General features: G+C 43.6%; 1 protein-coding gene across 1 annotated transcript in view; it reads right to left on the reverse strand.

Moving 5' to 3' along the window:
• DPYSL3 (dihydropyrimidinase like 3) overlaps nucleotides 1–18932 on the reverse strand; it is a 115209-nt gene that overhangs the window by 34195 nt on the left and 62082 nt on the right. The window contains exon 2 of the mRNA XM_022590029.3: nucleotides 3983–4071. Coding sequence (XP_022445737.1) covers nucleotides 3983–4071 — 89 coding nt within the window. The remainder of the gene's footprint in view (nucleotides 1–3982; nucleotides 4072–18932) is intronic.

Raw genomic sequence — 18932 nt, forward strand, 5'->3', positions numbered from 1 at the left:
AAATATTTTTTAATAAGTGTTTTTATTATCCTTTTCATTTTGTTCTTTATTTAAAGGTCAGGAAGAACATTTGCAGAAGGACCGAATGGCTGTAAAATAATGAACTGTTAGGAGAGACTGAAGGAGGTAAAGAATCATTTTAAAGAATAGGTGTGTGAACTTTGCTATCCTCTAAATGGGTTCATCTGTGCTCCTAATAACAAATGGAATCTGTCTAGGGCATTTCACAACTCAGACTTCACTCTCAATTCCATCCTTCCCTGATAGTTTATCTGTCAATCACAGCTGATGGCAGATTCTCAAAGAGGAAGCCAAAGACGCAGACGCCTACACCAGCTGCTTCTGTATGGTCAGCATCTCAGTAGAAGTTTCAAGCCAAGGAAGGTGATCATGACAACCTCCACCAGACACAGCTTCACCCAAGAAGCTTCAGAGCATCCCAGGGAGGCAGAGAGGGGGAGACTGGGGTGGGAAGGAAGCCAGTAAGTATGCCAAGGGCACACTAAACAAGACAATTGGCAAATACAACTACTCCTAGCACAATGTAACCACATAGACCATCTATGTTGCTTAGTTCACATCCTTGATTGAAACATCCAGTTAATTCCAGGTAGACTTATGATTCTTTTTTTTTTACTAAACTTATTTTATTCATTTTATTTTTGGCTGCACTGGGTCTTCATTGCTGCTCGCAGGCTTTCTCTAGCTGTGGCGAGCGGGGGCTACTCTTCATTGTGGTGCGCGGGCTTCTCATTGCAGTGGCTTCTCTTGTTGCAGAGCATGGGCTCTATGCGCACAGGCTTCAGTGGTTGTGGCACGCAGGCTCAGTAGTTGTGGCGCACGGGCTTAGCTGCTCCACGGCATGTGGGATCTTCCCGGAGCAGGGTGCCCTGTGTCCCCTGCATTGGCAGACGGATTCTAAACCACTGCGCCACCAGGGAAGCCCTAGACTTATGATTCTTAAGGCTTTACATTATCATGAGCCCTCTCCTACCTTGGGGACACATGTACCCCACTGCCAGTGGCATGAATACTTTCCGCTTTTGTTCACAGCCAGCTGAGAAAGACACTTTCCTGGGGTAGGAAGAAGTCTACCACTTGCCTGACAAAATCTAAGTTCTACAACTAAAATTAAGTCTTCCTGGCATCTCTAAGAGTTCACCCTTACCACGTCACCACTCTGCCATTCCAGAGCCACCACAATTCAAAACACACTGTGGAAAAAATGCAGCCTTGATTGTAACTCCATTCTAGTCCAGATACTGGTCAGTGTGTTCTCATTTCCCTCCCTCACTGATTCACCTCTAAGAGAAATTGAGAACCAAGGGCATGAAGAGTTGCCTGGCTTGGGTGTGCCTATGTATGTATGCTTCTACCAATTTTGACAACTGGTATAACACCCAGTCTGAAAAAGAAAAGCCTTCCCTCCTTTTCCCCACTGAACCAATCAAGGTCCCCTTAATCCTTGAAGGCATAGCTTCTATCTCCCCTCCTTGGTCAAGTTTCTACTGACAGCCAGGTCTAATAATTAAGAGTGTGGCTCTGCCCTGGATGTGAGCTATGTGGATTCGCAATCTTGGATCTGCTAATACTAGCGTTATGACTTCGGCCAAGTTACTTAACCTCACCAGGTCTCAATTTTTTCTTCTGTAAAATGTAATAAAAGTGCCTCCTCCATAGGTCTGTTGTGTAGATTAAACATTAATCTGTGTTAAGCCCAAATAACACTGTTAGTTAGGCACATGAAAATTTAGTAAATACCAGCTATTATAATCAATAACCATCTTAATCTCACATAGCCCTCTCCTTCCTCTGGATCTCATCTGTTCTACTAATTTAATACTCGATATTGATATTATCCGGTGATATCATGTGCTTTGCATGTACAGACATGTCACTTCCCCTAAAAGACTCTCAGGTCCCTGGGGGAAGAGGGCACGACGATTTGGGTCCCAATGATATCTACCATAGCATGTGACATAGTACATGTCCAGTGCCTGAGACAACCTCTTTGCACATAGCAGGTGCTCCATCAATCTTCACAGGAAACAACTCTGTAAAAACTGGAGGAAATTATTTCTGTTTTTATGCTCTGTGAGTTAAGAATCTTGTTGGAGATATATCATTTTATAGGACTGGATGAAGATCATGTTTATACACCCTTTTCTCCACCACCAACACACACATCTGATGGTTAAATTCCTTCTATAACACCCTTGACAAGTGGCCTTCCAGTCTATTTTAATAGAGATGGCAAAGAAGACTCAGTTTATGTATTCAACTATGGTAGTAGGTGCCTGAATCACGGCGTGAAGATGGATTCTGAGCCTGTATTTAGGGCTCAACTGTGAAAAGCTCTGTGATCAATTAGTGATGCCTGCCATGAGCTCTGGAATGAGGAAGAAGCATTAGGTACTAAATTTTTTTCCAACTCTGAACATCTCTAAATGAGGGAACACACTTCCACCAGAGAGTGGACTATACACAATAATGTTTTAGTAAGAGAAAAATGTAGAATTAATCGTGGCTCATATTTTGAAGGAAGTACTGTTTTACACTGGTTGGCTTGTCTAACAATTCCATTTTTCCTGCTTCTAATATGAAAAAGTATTTATGCAAATTGGCAAGGCTACCAAACACAAATATCTTCATTCTTGCATTTGTTATTCATTCATCCATTCATTCATTCACTCATCCATTCATTCAATGCATTGATTAATATGTTGATCTTCAGCAAGTTATTTACTCTCTCTTCCTCTTTCTCCTCTATCCTCCTCTGAAAAGGGGGTAATAAGAGTACTCACTTCATAGGATTGCTGGTAGATTAAATGATAAGGCATGTAAAACATTTAATGCAGTGCCGGGCACATACTATATACTCAATAAAAGGTAGCTCTTACAAAAGTCTCTATGTGTTAAGTACTGGGGTAAGTGCTGCAGATACGGAGAAGAATAAGATATGGTCCTTGCTCTAAGAGTGCCAACAGTGTCAGAATTGCTACGACTGATAAAAGCACAGGGTTTTTAAAAGCTCATCAAAGGGAAAGCTAGCCTAGATTTAGGGGCTGGTAAGGAATGTTGGCCTACGGAAAGTTGTATCTAAGCCAAGTCTCCAAAGATAAGTAAGCAATCTATAACCAGAATCTTAAGTTAGCCAATGAAGCTGAATAAGATAAAAATAAAACTGAATGAGGCCAGGGATGGCTCATATGGTGGGTTGGATATACCAGTTTTATACGATATCTTATCAATGTAGGGAAGTACCCTGCTTTATGTGATGAAGGCTATGTGTAAATCAAATCCTTTTTTAAAGGTCACTGTGAAGCTACCCATAAAGGTTACCTGACTGTGCTGCTTACAGGCATCCAATAGCAAACTATTTAAATTATTTTTTAAAGTAATTATATATCCCTAAAGTATCTATTTGGAAATCTTGCCTGTCCTATGTATGTCCTACCTGTGCTCTGCCTATCCAAGTCCTACCTAAGTCAAGGTTCAGTTTAAATGCCCTCTCCATCTCAAAACCTTCCTCTGAAGGGATTTCTCCTCCCTGTGCATTTCTAAATTACTTATTCTCATTTGAACTCCTTTGGTATCTATTACACTAGGCCTTATATTTTTAGGGTGCTGTGATTTGCGGACGTTTTCCAGTGACCTTAAGGACAGTGGTGACGTCTCCCAATTCTCCAAGACACATAGAGTGCCCATCAATGCAGCTTGCCCAAAGGGGCCCTTAGCATCATTTGGGTGACTGAATTCAGATTTTTCATTTCATTCATGTAATCCAAGTGAACTAAGGCTAGCTCCCATTTTTAAGGGATTATGTGCATCCAGACTGAAGGGCTAAAATAAAAACTCATTTTTAAGGAGGAGAAATGAAACACACAGAAGCGATGGGCTAGTAAGCAAAAATGAAGCAAGTTTCCTTCTGAGCCTCTAACAAAGAAAATTCAAAAGAAAGCAAAGGGTACTATATACCTACTTTATTAAGCCATCTTCCATGTAAATATCAGCGTAAAAGGATTGATCATCGTTGACGATTCTGCCTCCCTTGATCAGAAGACGGTCGCTCTAGAAAAGAAGGAAAACGGGAGTCATTCTCACAGCTAGGATTTCAGAGAAGAGAGGTCTGCCGAGGTGCTCCCAATTCATTGTTTTAGAGGTTTAGCAGAAACCATTTTCTTAAGACATCTGTGTGCTCAGTGCACTCAGTCTTTCTGTTAGGTATCCAGTCTTTCTCGTTTGACCCTATTCAAATTATTCTGGAGTTTCACCTCTTGCTTCTGCAACCTATCATAGCCACTCAGATATGTAGCTACTCTTTATATTTTTCCAGAAAGCAATATATAATGCAAAGTGGGATAACATCTACCTCAGTGCCTAGCACTCTGTCTGGTATTCTGTTGGCACTCAATAGTGATTCCCAAAAAACAGAACTTAGGGTCAGGCATACAATGAAATGGCCTTTAAAAGTCTTTATATGACAGGGGTATCATGTTATGTTTAAAATTCAGGATAGTTATACATGTGCACACATGCACACAAAGTTGTGGAATGTATAACTCAAGGTGGAGAAATTATGCAGGATTCATATTTGCTTCACTATACTCGGTATTTCTCACATTCTCTGAAACATATTTCTTTATTGCTTTTCTTGTGAAAAGAAATTTCCTTTCTTATGAGAAACGTCTTTTTAAAAATTATAATTGAAATGAAGTTTGGATAAGTGATCCAACTGGAAACAAGGCACATACACTCCGAGGTTATTAATAAAATATAAACATATATTTTATTTATAAGTCAGGAGAGACACAAATCACTAGTCAGCTTTAGAGATCACAGATTTCATTAAATGAATGGAGCTTAGACCACAGCATGAAGGATGGACATAGCTTTGTTGGGTTCATGGGGGAGAAGAGAATCCCTAGGAGCCTGGATGAGTGGAACTGCAACCTAAAGAACAATGGTGGGCTGCAGTTTGTTAAGAATTCAACATACAGACTTCAACTCTCCACCCATCCATCCATCCATCCATCCATCCATCCATTATTCACACATCCACTCACTCAGCAAATAAGTAGCTAATATTTATTGTTAAATAGTGGGGAGGATGCAATTGTGAGTGAGCCACACCGTCAAGGTCACTGCCTGGATGGAACTTAAGGGGAAGTCTAGCAATAAAGAAATAAGGTCATCAAAATAAGTAAAACAATGTAAAATTGTATCAAGTGTCACAAAATACAAGGGAGTGGGGCTTGTTTAAATAGAGGCTGGAAAAGGCCTTTTCAGGGAAGATCAATTTAGATGGAGAACTGCAAGCAGAGGGAACAGTATGTGCAAAGACCCTGTGGTAGGAAGAAGTTTTGTTTCTTTGAAAACCTGAAAAAGATCAGTGTGGAGGAAGCTTAGGGATCAAGGAGGGAAATGGCATGAGTTGATGCTGGTGAGGTAGGGCTTTCAAAAGAGGACATAGGTTTAATGGGGGAAGGAAGCCCCACAGACAGGCTGACTTCTGGCTTCCGAAATCAAAGACTGTGAACAGGGCCAGAAAGTGAGAATTGAAGCTAGGACTCCTCTGGGGATATAGCCAATTACCACTTACTCTCTCCTGCTTCCAAGGTATTGGGTAAGAATAAGAAATTTCGTCATACTGTATTGTCAGGGGGAAGGATTTTTTAAAGATACAGATCAATGAGGTGTTGAGACAAAACCTACATATATGGCAAAGAAGATGTGCTAATGAGGTCAAATACAAACTACTACCACACGTGATCTCCAAGCCCCTCAGGAGCTGGCCTCTGTCAGTACATCCACTCTGTTAGGTTCTATCACATGTTGCCTCATATTTTATATGGTGGCAAAACTAAGAGACGTGTAGTTCTAGCTGCCTATCAGGCTCTCTGGCCACTAAGCCTTTGCAAAGATGTTCTCTCCGCCTTCTCCTATGTTCACCTACCACTGACAACCATCCTCTCCATTGTCAAGCCTCAATCAAAGGGTTTTTCCCCTAGGATGCACTACCTGACTTTCCAGCAAATTCTACCTGCTCCCTCTGTAGCTGAAACAATGAATTGTTCTACAAGAGTTGCTTTACTGTTCATTGGTCTCCTGACTAGACCAAAGACTCCTGTAGTCTTAGAGCTATGTGTCTTTTTATCTTTTTACCTTATTCCCATCTTCGATAGCTGTTAAATATTGGTCAAATGAATGGCTGAAGGGTGGGACACAGGAGGTTGTATTATATATCAGAATGATAAAAAGGCCATCTGAGTCAGAAAGTTATGTGAAGTGGTCGGAATATTGGACTTGTAAGGAAAAAAAATTTTAATTGAAGGCTACGGTAATCTACCACTTTAACAGAAATTGCAAAATTATAGGAGGCAGTCCTAGGACTGTGCTTCTCAAACTAGGGTGCACATTAGAAAAATATAGATTCCCAGGCCCTGCTCTAGGCCAACAACTATGTATTTTATAAGCTCTATAAACGGCTCTTAGGCAGCCATCAGCCAGCCCACACCAAGTCACAGACCAGCACCAGGAACCACTGCCCCAGACAGAGTTTGTGTGTCTGTGAAGGCAACAAAAGTTTCTCCAGCAGGAGCTTCATACTAATAACAATCTTGGTAACTATAAGAGTTCCCTCTCACAGCTCAGTGCTTTTCTGATGCTCTTTACCTTTCTAGCAAAGAGCTGAAGTAAGCTGGGTTATAGGGAAAGGGGCCAGTTACTGCCTGAACTGAGCCCAGCCATGAAATATGATCATTCTCCTGCCTGGGGGCATCCAGTCCTGAGCCACTGGGGATCATCACTTCCTTCAATAAGCATCAAATATCAACAAAGGGGAAAAAGCTGTCTCAGGCCCATTGTACATCAGGGGTGTAGTAAGAGGTGACCCAAGTGGAATTATCATCACTGAGATGGCATTGTTAAAAACTGTTCCAAGGCTAGTGAAATAAGCTTGACTCAATCATCAGGAACCTAAACAGAGCACAAAGATGAACTGTAGGCCTGGTGTAAGTTTCAGAGATGGGAGTAACAAGACCCCTGCTGTATGCACTATAGTATTAGTATTATTATTTGTCTTTATCACGTAGAGCAGAGATATCAAAACCACAACTCACAGAGCTCAAGCAAATGCTGTTCCTGGGGGTCTTCAGCTTGTCCCCTGAACTTTTATTAAAGTGGTTAATAAAACTGCTTTATTCATTTTAACTCTTTCCATGCATGTGGGATCCACTACAAAGGACAACCCAGGCAAACAGTCATCAGACACAGAAGCATGTGAAAGGCAAGTCTTGGACTTGGCATTGAAGAATGATACAGCAATGACTGACCACTCCCAGGCCACATGAAACCAGACCTCCCTGGTTACGGAACACGCTTGTCTGTGAAGTCATGGACCAGCCTTAGGCAGTAACACATTCTGGGGCCCAAAGCCAACAAGATGAACAGCTCTGACAGCTCTGGTTAAAAGTTACCCTCGACGGTGTTAGAAAGGTGAGTGTGGCTCTGAGGGGCTCTTTGCTCTCTGTTCTCAGTAGTTGAGGCGGTCAGGAACCCGAGAGCTGATGCCCGAGGAGGTAAAGTGGTCTAGATGGGAGCAAACCAACGTTTGTCATGCATTAATAGGTATAAAGGATGAAGTACTTCTAGAGCACACAGGGATAGTCCGGAGGGTATTTGGAACCCAAGATGAAGCTCTTCAGAGCCTGCAGCACCAGGCCAAGGACTCTGGCTGCTTTGGGCCCTGCACGGCCACCAGGGCTGAGTGAAGCCTGGTCTTGCGGCCCAGAGGGGTGCCAGGGGTGCCAGCTGCCAAGTAGTGGGTTCTCCCACTACTAGGAGAATCGGGCCGACCACTTAACCAGGTGTGTGATCTTGAGTTAGGACTTAACCTCTCAGCACCTCAAGTTTTTTATTAGCTCAGGGCGGATAATAACACCTAGCTCACCTCTCAGGGTGGCTGCCAGGATTAAATGAGGTGGATGAAGGGGGAAAGGTGTGTGTGTGTGGTGTGTGTGTACATGTATATATAAAATATCTAACACAGTAAACACCTATAAATATTAGTTATATTTATTCCACTCATTATTTACAGTACTTTAAATTTTTATAAAATGCCTTAAATTAAGAAGCATACTGGGGAGGGATTATTGTTCCCATTTTCCCAATGAGGAGATCTACACAGAGAGACAGATGACTTTCTCCAAGTGACAGCACTGATTAGTTTCAGTTGGAAGTAAATCCAGGTCTCTCATCTCTTGGCACCAAACTGCTTTCCACCTGAGGCCACTGCACCAATAGTGCCTAAACCATATGCCAAGTGGCTCTTTCCGACAGGGCTGTCCTCTCTGTTTGACACTGCATCTGACAGGAACGGCTGACTTCCTCTGCAGTAGGAAACTTCAGGAATCCAATCACTTGTAAGCCACTACTTATAAAATCGGTGGATTAGACCTGCCCCTTATATGTTAATGCAGCTTATAAAGGGACCTGATTTACAATCCAGGGTAGCAGAGGCCCTTGAAGTTTGATAAAGTCCAACCCTTTTTCCTTCACTAGGATATGACAATGATTAGAAAAATCAAGCATAAAAAATCAAGAGTCTGTGAGAAAATGGGAGAGAAAAGAGACAGAAACAAAGAAAAGAAGGAAGGAAGGGAGTGAGAAAAGACAGAGGTACAGAGGGGACAGGGGGAGCAAGAGAGGGAAGGGAGGGGCTTCCCTGGTGGCCCAGTGGTTGAGAGTCTGCCTGCCGATGCACGGGACACGGGTTCATGTCCCGGTCCGGGAAGACTCCACATGCTGCGGAGCGGCTGGGCCCGTGAGCCATGGCCGCTGAGCCTGCGCATCCAGAGCCTGTGCTCCGTAACGGGAGAGACCACAATAGTGAGAGGCCCCCGTACCGAGAAAAAAAAAAAAAAAAAAAAAAAAGAGAGGGAAGGGAGGAGGAAATAAACTTATAACAAGGGATGCTGTTAAGAATGGCTGTGATTCAGACTAGAATAGAAAATGCAAGGACAGGATCTTGAACTTAAGCCGGTTGGAGATGCTGGTTCCCATTTTAGTTTTCCTCACCTAGTCTTCAACGTAAAGAACTAAAATTACCACGTCTGTCTGAGCTAATGAGAATATGCCTCCCAGAGAACCCAGAGCCCTCCGTGGATTTCTTCTCACTCAGTAAAATCAGCCCCAGAACAGTACTTAGGACACACCTGTCCTATACTCTGCAGACATGCCAGCAGCTCAGAATAAAAACTATAATCCCAGGAAGAGAAAAAGAGAATATAAACTGAAGAAGGAGTCTTCCACAATAAAATCTTTTAGTACCTGTGTTCAAATCACAATGCACAGACTCTGACCCTCAGTGGGGACTCAAGATCCTTTCTAAGTCCAGATGAAGGCACAGGTGGTTATTTAAAATAAATTCCCATCTGGGTAATTAGATTTGACTCCCTAAAAACACTCCCATGCTTAAGAATACAACAGGATGGATAGACTACACAGATGAAATCTCGTAGCTTTTCTTCCCCAAAGCAGCATCATTTAAAGAAGACAGAGAAAAGGCTTTCTAAGATAGTCCTGGTTGCCTCAACATGGTATTTAGGAAAAGGTACTGAATAGGCTTTCAGGAGACCAGAGATCTCATCCCACCTCTGCTGTTAAATATGCAACCTTGGGTGAGATGCACAGGCACGAGTTTGAATTCTGCAACGAACACTACCTGTGTTTGGGAGAGTGACTTCACCTCTCTGGGCTTCAGTTACTTCATCTGTGAAACGGGGGACAATGGTATCTTTCTCTCAGGGTGCTGGTTAGGATTATGGGGGTTCCTATAGGTAAAGGGTTGAACTCTGCTTGGCAATTTATAGATGCTTAGTACATGTGAGCTACTATCATAATTATTCTTCCTTTCAATCATAACCGGCCACTGTACAATGGCCCTCTCACAAATATTCTAGAAGAACTGAACTAACACTTTGTTAATCAAAATCTAACAGACCTTGCCATAAAGGGAATTCCAGAGGCGCCAGTCCCCAGCCAACCCCCAGCAACTGTCCTCAGCTCCTGCCACCAGCTGCCAAGGTCAGCCAAGACTTCTTCTTTTAAACCCACTCCCACAGGACAAGTTCCCACGGCCCCTCCAGGTCACTCTTCCGCTGGAAATAAGGCTCCATGAGCAGATAACAATCTACTTGCTCTCCTCCAGCAGGAATGCGGAGTGGGTGGCAAGGTCTCAAACCTGCCCCCAAACTCACCCTCCCTGCCCAATGCATGGATCTGTTTCCAGGCCCCTCAATGACAAGCATGCCATGGAGACGGAGAGAACGAGTAAGGTCAGGGAGGAAATAAGACTTCTTGAAGGGCAATGCAGCTTCCTGGCTCTGAGTCTTTATTGAAACCAGGCATAGTTGTACAGGGCTGGCTATTACAAACCTCTGAACTGCTACAGATGAATCTCAAAAACATCCCTCCTTTCTCTCACCACCCAAACATACTTATGACCAAGTGTGCACCATGGAGGCTAATGGTGGGAGTGGGTGGGGAGGAGAGTGGGGAGGGGAGAGTGGGGGGGGGGGAACTCCCTTCAAAGCACAGCCCACCGAGCAGAATGCATAATGAATGGCAAGCACTGTTGTCTCTTTCATGTGTTTGGTTTGGCCCTGGAAGGACAGACCACAAGGTAGGAAAGCAGTAATGCAGAGGAAGCAGTAGCCAAGGGCAGGTTTAACCAGGGCAGGGTGGCGGCTCCCTCTTCTGAACTAGAACATCAAAGCCAGCTGTGCGCATTCTTCCCCCCAGAACTTCATGTTCACCATTTTGAAGACGTAATTATCGAAGGGCCAGACAAGTGATGTGCCCTGCCCTGGGTCAGACTGCAGTGGCGAAATGAACCGTGGATGGCATCTTAATCCCAGCCCCCGATAACACTCTCCCAGTCTTTAACAGGGTTCCAGACACGGATAAGCACGAGTGGATAACCAGACAGGGAACCAGAGGAGGGGGAGGGGAGGGATGACACAGCGATGGACAGAGGAGCCACAACGCCATTACAACCTCAAGCAGGAAGGTCAGCTGGGCCTGTGAAGCCCAAACCTCAGTCACTACTGTGCTATTTTCATGATACTGGACAGATCCCGGTACAAACTGTACTGTTATTTACTTAATATTATCCTGAAATAAATATATTTTAAAAGTAAACACTGTCTCACTCCCATAAATTCTAAGCCAGTATCACTTACCAAAAATAGACAGTAAACCTAGGAATGAATACAATAAAAACCTCATGAAACTTTGGCTCCATTCTCTGCCCTCAAAAGGGTTCTGAAGGATGAGCTCAGATCTGCTACCTTTGTTAAAAGGAAGGCTACCGGGCTTCCCTGGTGGCGCAGTGGTTAAGAGTCCGCCTGCCGATGCAGGGGACGCGGGTTCGTGCCCCGGTCCGGGAAGATCCCACGTGCCGCGAAGCGGCTGGGCCCGTGGGCCATGGCCGCTAGGCCTGCGCGGCTGGAGCCTGTGCTCCGCGGTGGGAGAGGCCACGGCAGTGAGAGTCCCGCGTACCACAAAAAAAAAAAAAAAAAAAAAAAAGGGAAGATTACGCAGTGTCGGGGTGGGGTGGGGTGGGGTGGGGTGGGGTGGGGTGGGGCGGGGAGTGGAGGGGTGGTGTTCAAGACAAAGTAGCACTATGCTAAGACTTTTTCCTCGACCTGCTCAGAAGGTTAGAAAAATAATTAGAAAAGGGACAAAATTCCTCTCTTTGTGGTTCAGTGTTATTGAATGCCCTCTTCCAGAATCACCTAAAATGATCTAACGTAACAGCAGGACTACCATCCCTGCTCTTGAAACATGGACCGACATGGACCAACGTGAGCCACCATGGGCTTGAGCAGTGTCCAAAGCAGAGCCACAGGGACGTCCCAGGTACTGGGCAGCACAGCTCACGGAGGAGGTTATTGGAATGAAGGATCACCGTTTCAGAAGGTTAGGGAGAAGGAGAGAGAGGGGCAGGGTGGGTAATCTAGTGTGACAACAAGCATGCCTTATCATAAAATAGGATGTGACAAATCTGGGTACAAGAAAAAAAATGTGGTCCATCTTTAGCTGGGCTTTGGGGAAGGAAAAATGGAAAGGTTGCTGTCCGGATGGAAACCAGCCCTAATCACAGTCTGCAAAACCATTCAGCATTTAGGTAGCGACCAAGGGAGCTTGGAAGCCACAGCTGCATTGGCATCTCTGCTAACTCATTGTGTGCTTCTAGGCAAGTGGCTTGATCCAGCTCTGGGCCTCAGCGTCTTCAGCTGAGTGAAGGTGGAGCTCTCTAAAAAGGCCTGTTTACGTATCTGTAAAGTACAGACACTAATGCCTACCTCCCCAGCTACTGTGAGAATTAAATATCATGATGCAGGGTCGGGGCACTTAGAAAAAGCTCCATGGGTGGCAGGCATTACAAATATTACCACTACTACTAATTTCACGATTGTGCTACCGCCTCTATTTTATTGCTCTGATTATGTACATGTACAATTAAAGGCAAATCCAAATTGCAGTATAAATGTAAGGTAGCTACTACTATTACATATAAAGTGCCTGAGAAATGTGTTGCTCAGGACAGAGTATAAAGTAGAATATAGTTTGAAGAAAAGTCAGTGCTTTAGAGATCTAATTCATGGCCACATTTGGTCTGGGTTTATAGGAGAGTTTTGTGTTCTGTTTGTTATTTGGGGGTTTTTTGTTTTGTTTTGCATTGGTACTTTTAGGCCTCAAATCCATGTGTTATGGGTGAAAGCTCTCTGTCCCATATGCACGCTAGGCAACTGGGGTCCAGCTATGTTCAAACGGGATCCTGTGTCCCATCAGCTCGACAGCCTGTGTAAAAGCCAAACGCCTACTTCATCAGGAAGGAGGGCCTGAAATTTCAACCAGGTCTTGATTCTGGGGATAAACAGGTTTAATAATTCATTCCTGAAACGTACACTTGTGTGACTACTGGCTGTGAAGATGTTATGTTAGGTGTACGGGAAGGCAAGAACAAAACAGTCGGAAAAATTAAGCCATGACCACAAATAATAATGTGAAGTAAAAAGAGCGAGGGTAAAACTATAGAGGCAGTGAAATGATCAGTGGTTTGGGGAGGGAGGGGGGGGAGGGAGGGGTGAATAGGTAAACAGACAGAGCACACTGAGGGTTTTCAGGGCAGTGAAACTATTGCATAAGATGTTTTAATGGTGGATACAAGGCATTATGCACTTGTCAAAACCCATAGAAAGGTACCCCCCAAAAAGAGTGAAGCTTAATGTAAAACTATGGGCTTTCATTAATAATATATCAATGCTGGTTTATCAACTGTAACAAATGTTTACCACACCAATGCAATATGTTAATAAAAGGGGAAACTTGGGGTGGGGGGGGAATGGGAGGGAGCAGATGGGCACTCTTAACTACTTCCTGCTCAATTTTTCTGTAAACCTAAAAGTGATCTGTTACACAGCGGAAACTAACACATGATTGCAAAGCAGTTATACTCCAATAAAGATGTTAAAAAAAAAAAAAGTGATCTGAAGAGCAAAGTCTATTAATTAAGAGAGAGAGAGAGAGAAATGGGAGAAAAATCCTCGGTAGAAATCAAAGAAGGGTCCACAGAGGCGAGCCGAGGTGGGTCTTGGGAAAATGGTTAATCTGGACCCACAGGTATGACCCAAGGCAAGTGGGGGAACAATAATTCGTAACTAGCATTTACTGAAAACTTACATGTCAGAAACTCTTAGAAGCTTTATGTACATTTTGTTCAATTAATCCTCAATGAAATGAATTATCTGCTGTTTTCTCCCCACTGGGTTGATGAAGACATGGAAGCTTAGGGGGGTTAGCGCAGGGTCTGGTGTCACATAACCAGTCACTGGGAAAACCAAACGTATCAAGGCAAGAAATGCATTTCAGGGGAAAATTGTGGAAATGGGTGGGGTCCCTGATGCTTTGGATTCTGGAAGAAGGGGATGCAAACAGTGGCTGGCTATGGGGTTTGACCTTTATCCCATAGGTCCTGGGGAGCTGTGGAAGGATTTTGAGAAAATGAGTGAAATACAATCGAAGAGTTAAAAAAAAAAACAAAACGCTGACAGAATGGCCATGCTGGAGATAAAGGAAGGAACTAGTTAGAATGTAACAGCAAGCAGTGGGGGGTGGGAAAAGGAAGAAAAAGCAACAACCTGTATCACTCAGGATGCCAGGAAACAGATGCAATACTCAAATTGGATTATTAAAGTGCATTTAACAAAGGGATTATTTAACAAAGCGTGGGCAGGGTTTAGGGAAATTAAATGGATCCAGAGCACACCAACAGCAGGGAGAAATGCCATCCCCAGGCCCAAGGAGGCCAGAGGAGTGATTACCGGAGCTGAGGGCGCCTGCTGTGACCTCCAGCAGAGGCACGTCGCCACTCCACAGCAACACAGCAGCAAGGAGTCAGAGGGAAAACACCCTGATTTCGTGGTCCACCCTCCCTCCAGTCCCCTAGTGGTGCCACATCAACAAAATCCAACCAGGAGCCCAAGGGCAAAGGACCTATTGGTGCAGCCCAGACAGGTCCAGGGTGTGGAGCAGGACAGAAAACCTTGGCGAGGGCAGCTGAAGAGGCAAACAGAAAACATCCAGCCTAGTCCCTGAACATCCAACCATGGGACACAGTTTAATAAACTGCAATACAGCCACACTGTGGATTATGGTGCAGCTACTTTTTAAACAGGTTAAATCTATATCTTGAACTGAAGAAATATCTAAAATAAGTAAGCGGCAATGTGCAAAATACGATACTGTTCTTGCAAAAGCAAACAAACAAATACTATTATTATGTTTCTGTATGAGCAGGAGAAAGGTCTGGAGGGATGTATACCAAATTTGTCAACATTAGGTATGGTAGGGGGAAAGGATGCAAAGGGAGGAGGTATAAGGAACTTTTTTCTTTTCTCTTTCTCCTCTATTTACATACATTATTTCACTAGTTGCACAATGCATATGCCATTTTATAACTTTTAAAAAGGATTTAATATAGAAAATTATAAAAAGGAAAACAGAATAAGGAGTTTGCTATGGTCCAGATGACAGCAAGAGTATGGATTAGAACATGTATGGCACACTGCAGAGGAAAGCTGGAATCTAATTAGCAACTGAAGAGGAAGAGAAAGTGACGTGCCACTATTTACAGTAGCCAAGGCATGGAAGCAACCTAAGTGTCCATCGACAGAGGAATGGATAAAGAAGATGTTGTATATATACACAATGGAATATTACTCAGCCATGATAAAAGAATGAAATAATGCCATTTGCAGCAACATGGATGGACCTAGAGATTATCATACTATGTGAAGTAAATCAGACAGAGGAAGACAAATACCATATGACACCACTCATATGTGAAATCTAAAAAATGATACAAGTGAACTTACTTACAAAACAGAAACAGACTCACAGACATAAAAGACAAACTTATGGTTACCAAAGGGGATGGGGTGGGGAGGGATAAATTTGGAGTTTGGGATTAGCAGATACAAACTACTATATATAAAATAGATAAACAACAAGGTCCTACTGTACAGCCCAGGGAACTATATTCAATATCTTGTAATAAACTATAATAGAAAAGAATCTGAAAAAGAATATATATGTGTGTGTGTATGTGTTGTGTGTGTGTATATATATATATATATATATATGAATCACTTTGCTGTACACCTGAAACTAACACAACACTGTAAATCAACTATACTTAGATAGATAGATAGATAGATAGATAAACAGATAGATAGATAGATAGGAAGTGAAGTGCCAAAGGTAAATGATATTTCAAAGCAGGCTGGCCAGGAAGAACCGACGAATAAAAATGCAGAAGAGAAACGAGTCACGAAGTTGGGGTGCAAGAGCATGAAGAATAATTTTGAGGTGCTGGTTAGCCACACACCAAATAGGCAGGAATGGGGACTTGAGATTTAACAGGCTGGTTAGAAGCTGATGGATGTAGTTGAGTTAACCCTACACTGAGATGGCTATACCAACTGAAAGGCAATGAAGGGTAGTACGGACACCTGGAATGGTAGTCAGGACCCGGATTCTGGTCCCAGCTCTGCGAACCCAAGCAAGGCACTTTGCCTCTCGGGGCTGCTGTCCACTGAATGGGACCCTCTTCCCTCTTTGAGAAGCAGCTCTCTCTCCACTTTGATCATGTGTGCCTGGCAGCTGGCTTTGACTGGGCCTTTGGAATGACAGGAAAGCCCAGTGAATTCCCGCTATTGCTTCTCAGAAACAAAAAACTCTTTCACTAAATCTGAAAGCCAGCCAAAATGCAATCCCCAGAGGAGCAATACGGGCTTGGGCCTTGGAATGTGTGAGCGGCACCTTCAAATGACAGGCGATTGCTCCCCATCCATTTGTGAAGGCCACAGCGATTTTTCTCCAAGTCTGACCTTATACTTTTCAATTGGCCAGGGCTGCCTGGGGATTGCGGTTGCAAGCACACAACCACTGGCTTCTGCGACTTCCTAAAACTGGCCCGTGGTGGATGCGTCGACAACGTACGGCTGCCGTGTTGCAGCTCACACCAGGTGGCCACAGAAAGGGCCCTTGGAGAGACAGCATGGGAGGGAGGGACTGTTTCAAAGAGCAGAGATGCTCTCGGTTTGCTCTGCCAAGGAGTCCAGACATCAGAGATTGGGTCTGTACAGGACAGCAAAGGGGCCTGCCTCGTCAGTCACTTTGCAGCGAAAAGATCTAAGTGGTGAATCTGCCAGGGCAGCTCAGTGGAATGGTGAGAAAGAGAAGGGCTTTATAGTCACAGTCCTGGCTGTAAAATGAGGACAATTATATCTGCTCCAAAGGACTGAGGTCAGGAGTCAAGCCCAAATTCTGGTGCATGGTAGTGCTCAAGAAACGCACGTTTCTTTCAAAGTTGGACTCAAATCTTATGTCAGTACCTTTCACCTGGATGCCTACCCACTCTCACTGCTATCTCTGAAAAGTAGCTTGACTTTTCACCTCTTTTTAGTTTACATATAGGCCTTAACTACCTTCCTATAAGAACCCAAACATACTTCCTAAGGAGTACGGGAAGCAGAGGAGGTGGGGCATTCTCTCTTTTTTCTGGCTCTTTCTTGACACAAGAAGCAGACAGTGGTGATGACTGACTCTCTGGCTCACAGCCTTCTGATACCTGCAAACCCACAGCTCTGCTTTCATTTGATAGATCGGTGTTTAAGCACTGACTATTTTTGACTCTTCGGCCCCAAACGTCTCCAAGTTATATTGACAGAGAAAACTGCAGATGCTCTGAGAACAAGGACTTCAGGAGATCAGGCAGACTTGGAATGAAATGAACCCTTGAAATAAATATAATTGAGGCACCACTTGAAAATTATCAGAACGCAGAAATGAGACTAGCGGGCAGTTAATCCTGCTGTGACAAAAGGTTTCTTCATCTTCAATGAACATCTAAGGCTTCACACAATAGGCACTTCCTGGGATATATTCAAGACTGCTTTCTATTTGCAAATGCTATGCTGACATTACAGGAATTGATTCCCTGTGGCTAAGGGCCCGCAGACTTCATCCCTACCTGCAAAGCCATGAGTTACCCGCTTCTTTTCTCAATGATCACTGGTTCACTTTCTGTGATTCTAACACCAGGAGAATAATCTTCTTTGGAATAGTTCCAAAACAGTCTGTTCTTTTATGACGTGTCTCTGCTCAGAAATGTTTCCAAAAGTGCTAAGGCAACTGAAGTTTCCAGTTGCAGGTGTTTTCTGCATTCCAGAATGTGTATTGTGACATGTATTAAATTGTGTCTAAAAGAAATAGCAAAAAAATAAATAAATAAAAATAAAAATAAAAAAAATAAAAGAAATAGCAAAGGAGTTAGGACCTTTGCAAGTCTCTTCAAGTCATCTCAGATGCAGCAGGTTTTCATCTGTGTTATGACTTGTGTCTGTTATCCCAAGTCTTTTCATCTTTCATTGATCATTTCATTCACTTGAGGTTAGACCACGGGGCAGATAGTTTAGTTGTCTTCTGATAACCCTGTTTCCTTGACACCCGTTCTCCCTAAACCACTTACTCAGGGAAAGCACATTAGTTTAAAGTAAAGGAACAACATGCCTTTTCATTCATTTATTTATTTATCCATTCGTTCCCTCATTTAACGTTTGTAAATGCCTCCTTTTCACAGTACTAGGGATACACGAGTGAACAAAATTAATTCCCTGCCATTGCAACTGTAGGAGTTGAAACAGCAAAGAATAAGTCAGCCAATGAATAAGTACTGTAATTTCAACAGTGATAAGTGACATTTAGAAAGAAGGTGAGGGACTTCCCTGGTGGTCCAGTGGGTAGGACTCTGCTCTGCAATCCCAATGCAGGGGGCACGGATTCGATCCCTGGTCGGGGAACTAGATCCCGTGTGCATGCCACAACTAAGAAGTCTGCATGCCACAATTAAAGATCCCACATGCCACAAATAAGACCCGGCGTAGCCAAAATAAATAATTTTTTTTTAATTAAAAAATTTTAAAAAATTTAAAAACATAAAGAGGTGAGGGGATGGAGGCTTGGAAGAAGGTCTGGGACTGCTTCTGATCAGGTCTTCAAAGAGGGCATATCTAGGAAGCTATCAGCCAAACTGAGCTCCACAAGTAAAGCCTCCTAGAAAAGACTGCTCCCCACTCCAAGGGTGCAGCAAGGACAGAGCTCTGAGCTGCAGATAAACACATCAGGTCCAAGGGAGAGTGAGAAGGGAGGACAGCTGATGCCAAGACACTGGGGGCAGTGGAGATAGTCAGGGCCAGGCCACGTGGAACCTTGAGCACCATGGTCTGGGTTTTATTCCAAGTGCAACCGATTTTTGAGCTGGGGAATGACTTGATCTGACTTACACTTTAAAAGGATCACTC

This window comes from Delphinapterus leucas, chromosome 3 (genome assembly GCF_059928025.1).
Source record: "Delphinapterus leucas isolate spDelLeu-1000000601 "Yukka" chromosome 3, BTC_Dleu_Yukka2, whole genome shotgun sequence".
In the NCBI taxonomy this organism is placed as follows: domain Eukaryota; kingdom Metazoa; phylum Chordata; class Mammalia; order Artiodactyla; family Monodontidae; genus Delphinapterus; species Delphinapterus leucas.